Source organism: Myzus persicae, unplaced genomic scaffold (assembly GCF_001856785.1).
Source record: "Myzus persicae strain clone G006 unplaced genomic scaffold, MPER_G0061.0, whole genome shotgun sequence".
NCBI classification, from domain to species: Eukaryota; Metazoa; Arthropoda; class Insecta; order Hemiptera; family Aphididae; genus Myzus; species Myzus persicae.
The window spans coordinates 14,009-17,342 of record NW_019104305.1 but is presented as its reverse complement, the minus strand read 5'-3'; the positions used below and the strand labels follow the sequence as shown (position 1 = coordinate 17,342).

The 3,334-nt window shown below is 28.1% G+C and overlaps 1 protein-coding gene across 1 annotated transcript; it reads left to right on the top strand.

Annotated features, from left to right (window-relative positions):
* Window positions 1-419: 419 nt before the first annotated feature.
* Window positions 420-3,328, top strand: LOC111041051. The gene is made up of 4 exons (XM_022325203.1): window positions 420-543; window positions 697-1,002; window positions 1,583-1,823; window positions 1,902-3,328. Exons 1-4 carry the CDS (start codon window positions 493-495, stop codon window positions 3,326-3,328), a joined length of 2,025 nt encoding a protein of 674 aa, XP_022180895.1. The 5' UTR covers window positions 420-492.
* The last annotated feature ends 6 nt before the right edge of the window (window positions 3,329-3,334 follow it).

The following is a 3,334-nucleotide window of genomic DNA, read 5'->3' as shown; positions in this document are numbered from 1 at the left end:
TGGATTAGGTAAAAATATTTTGAAAATAGTTTTATTTAGTTTTATAATATCTTTATAACTTTATAAAGATTTTACAATTTCTGATTAAAAAAAGATGATAAATCTAAAAATACCTAATTAACATAAGTTTTTTGTACATACTTTTTTGATAATACTTTTTTTTATTGTGGTAGATAGGTAACTGATAAGTATTTTTTGATTATTCGTGTATGATCATAAATCTGTAAAATACTTAAACAAATTTGTCTTTTTTTGAATAAAAAATTACAGAGCAGTAAGACTCAAGAATATAAATTTAATATTTATCAATACCATGCTGATTTTAAATGAGTTATAATTTTTTTATAGTTTAGATCTTTAGTACCCAAGTTTTTATTATTTGTTTCTAGGAAAAAGTTTGTATGTCAGCATAGCTCCTTTCGTAAAGTTGCCAGAGAAGAAAATAAAAAAGGGAACTCAAAAAATGCTAACTGTTTAGCTTCTGTAACATGTATGGTAAAATTAGATACTCATTCTACACGAAAAGTTGATCCCTATATTAAGGTTTGGTTATTTGTATATTTTTCTTATTACTTATTTAAATACATTATTAAGATAGTCACCACCTTGATAAGTACTTATAATTATAATTCACTTGTTTGAAAATTTTACTTACATATTATTTAATTAAATACATTTAGTAAAATTAATTTTCAGGATGGGTTATATGGTGTAATAAGAATTAAAAATAAACATAATCATAGTATTGACACTGCTGAAACTTTACGCTTTTTACCAGCAGACAAAATACTTAAAAATACCTTTTTCGAGTATTTTAACGATAATATGGGTATAACTGATGCAATTAATTGTCATGAGCGCATTTTAGAATTGAAAGAAAATTTTTCACTGGAAGTCTTGGCTAATGGATCTATTAATCCGACTTATAGAACTGTCCAAAATTGGCACAATGAATGGAGGTTGGAAAATTTAGGTCCACGGTCTGGATCAGGTTTGATTGAGGTAATTTTTTGTAATTTTATACATATTTCATTAGTATTTAACAATTTAAGAGAGTAGTTGAAGATTTCATAGACAATTTATTATTAGTTATAACAATATATTTTGGATTTATCCATGCTCCATCTTCAGAGTATGTCTGAATGTTGTGAATATATAAATTATTTTACTTTGGTCTTGTATTAAAAATATGGTTTTAAGATTTTTTATTATAAAAAGGTTAGGTTAGCTTTATAGTTACTAAAAAAAGAAGACACATATCAATTAAATAATAAATTAATACAAATCTTTGGGGGTTTTCTAATGGATCTATATAGTATATTAATTTAACATGATTGATTAAAAATGAATGCCAAATTTCCAAACTTATATCATTAAACTTCATACAACTTTTGTTTTTGTTTTTCTTGAACAATTAAAAAAGCTGACTTCTTCTCTTTTTGTAGTTAGAAATTATAAGCTAATAGACCTATTTTTAAAAAAAGCTAAAAAGTTATTTCATTTTCTGATTTGAAAATTGAAATGTATACAATCCTATTAGGCATCTAAAGATATAATAACTTATGATGTTTTTTTTTTCTAGAAAATAATACAAAAGATTGATGTATACAAAGAGAGAAATGTTATAGTTAAGTTCAAGGAAGATCCATTTGCATTAGTTATTATTACCCCACTTATGCAACGAGCCCATTCATTAAAGTCATCTAGTAACATTGTATTTGTAGACAGTACATCTGCCTGTGATGCAGACAATTATTCTATAACATTTATGCTTACTCCTTGTGCTGCAGGTGCAGTTCCATTAGCAATAATTATTACAAAAGGTATATTAAAAATTAATTTTATCTATCTATAAATTAATTTCAGTTAGCTTAGATCCTTATTTAATAAATAATTAATAGGTCAGACATATTCAGCATATAACACTGGATTTCAGTTACTAAAAGAATGTGGTATAAATTGCTTTGGTGGTGTTGGTTGGCCAAAAATCTTTATAACTGATAATGCTGCAGCTGAAATAAATGCAATTGAAAACAACTGGCCGAATAGTATCCATTTACTATGCATTTTCCATGTTTGTCAGGCTGTTTGGCGTTGGGTCTGGGACTCAAAGAATAGCATACCGAAAGAGAAGCGACCAATAATTATGAAGAGTTTTCAATCTATTTTATATGCTGATACAGTTGATTCTTCAGAGAAATGTTTTAATGATAGTATTAAAAACTCTGAATTTCCAAATTGGTCAAGATATTTAAATGAACATTGGCAAACAAGACACAAATGGTGTTTGGCGTGGCGTGATGAATCAACTAAAGGTCATCACACAAACAACTATTCTGAAATTACTGTTCGAATTTTTAAAGACACTGTTCTTTCAAGAGTAAAAGCATACAACGTCGTAGCTTTATTAGATTTCACATGCACAGTATTAGAAGATCATTATTGTAGGCGCTTAATGGCTTTTGCTAATTGTAGACACACTAAAAATAGAACTGCTAGAATCTTTTTAGATTCATTAATAAAAAAAGCAAGTACAATACAAAAAGTTCATATAGTATCTAAATCAGAATATGAGTATTGTGTACAGAGTGAAAAAGATTCTTCATGTATTTATGAAGTAAACATTATGGGAGGTTGTTGTTCATGCCTTTCTGGTAAATTTGGTAAATTCTGTAAACATCAGTGCGCTGTTTATATTCATTTTGATGTAATTTCAAAAAGTTTCCCTCCAGTTACCCCAAAAGATAGATACGAAATTGCTATTTTAGCCCAGGGGAATGTATCTATCTCACCAGATTTCTTCCAGTCATTTTTATCGGTAAATAATTGTTCTCAAATTGATGCACCAAAAGAAAGTACTGATTTTCTAAATTATTCTAATACTAATGAGCCAGATAATTCACATCATAAAGATAATAATGTACCAAATGATTCTGAAATTATAGAAAATAAAGAGACAAAAAATAAATCAATACATTGTATTATAGATTTAATCAAATCTAAAGACTCAAAGTTTGGCTCATCCACTGCAGGGTTGAATATTTTAGAGTCTCGTTTGAAGAAGATAACAACCGAAGGACAGTGGCAATCGTTTTTACATACTGCTGGAAATTCAGCTGTTGCTTTGCGAAAAAGGCCTGGTGCAAAAATTAGAGTCCAGCCAACATCTATTGCAAGGAGATTACCCAGAGTTACAAAAGGAAGTAAACGTCTACCATCAGGTCGTCCAGCAAATGGTGAAATTAACACCAAAAAAAGAAAAAGAAATCTTGGTGCTAATGTTCAATTGAATGTGCCTAATGCAAAATCACATGGGCACAATCATTAATATATA

Coding starts and splice junctions, on each gene's coding strand:
- LOC111041051 (XM_022325203.1), top strand. CDS start 493: ATGGTAAAATTAGATACTCATTCTACACGAAAAGTTGATCCCTATATT. Junction 1,003..1,582: donor CTGGATCAGGTTTGATTGAG/GTAATTTTTTGT, acceptor TTTTTTTTCTAG/AAAATAATACAAAAGATTGA. Junction 1,824..1,901: donor AGCAATAATTATTACAAAAG/GTATATTAAAAA, acceptor AATAATTAATAG/GTCAGACATATTCAGCATAT.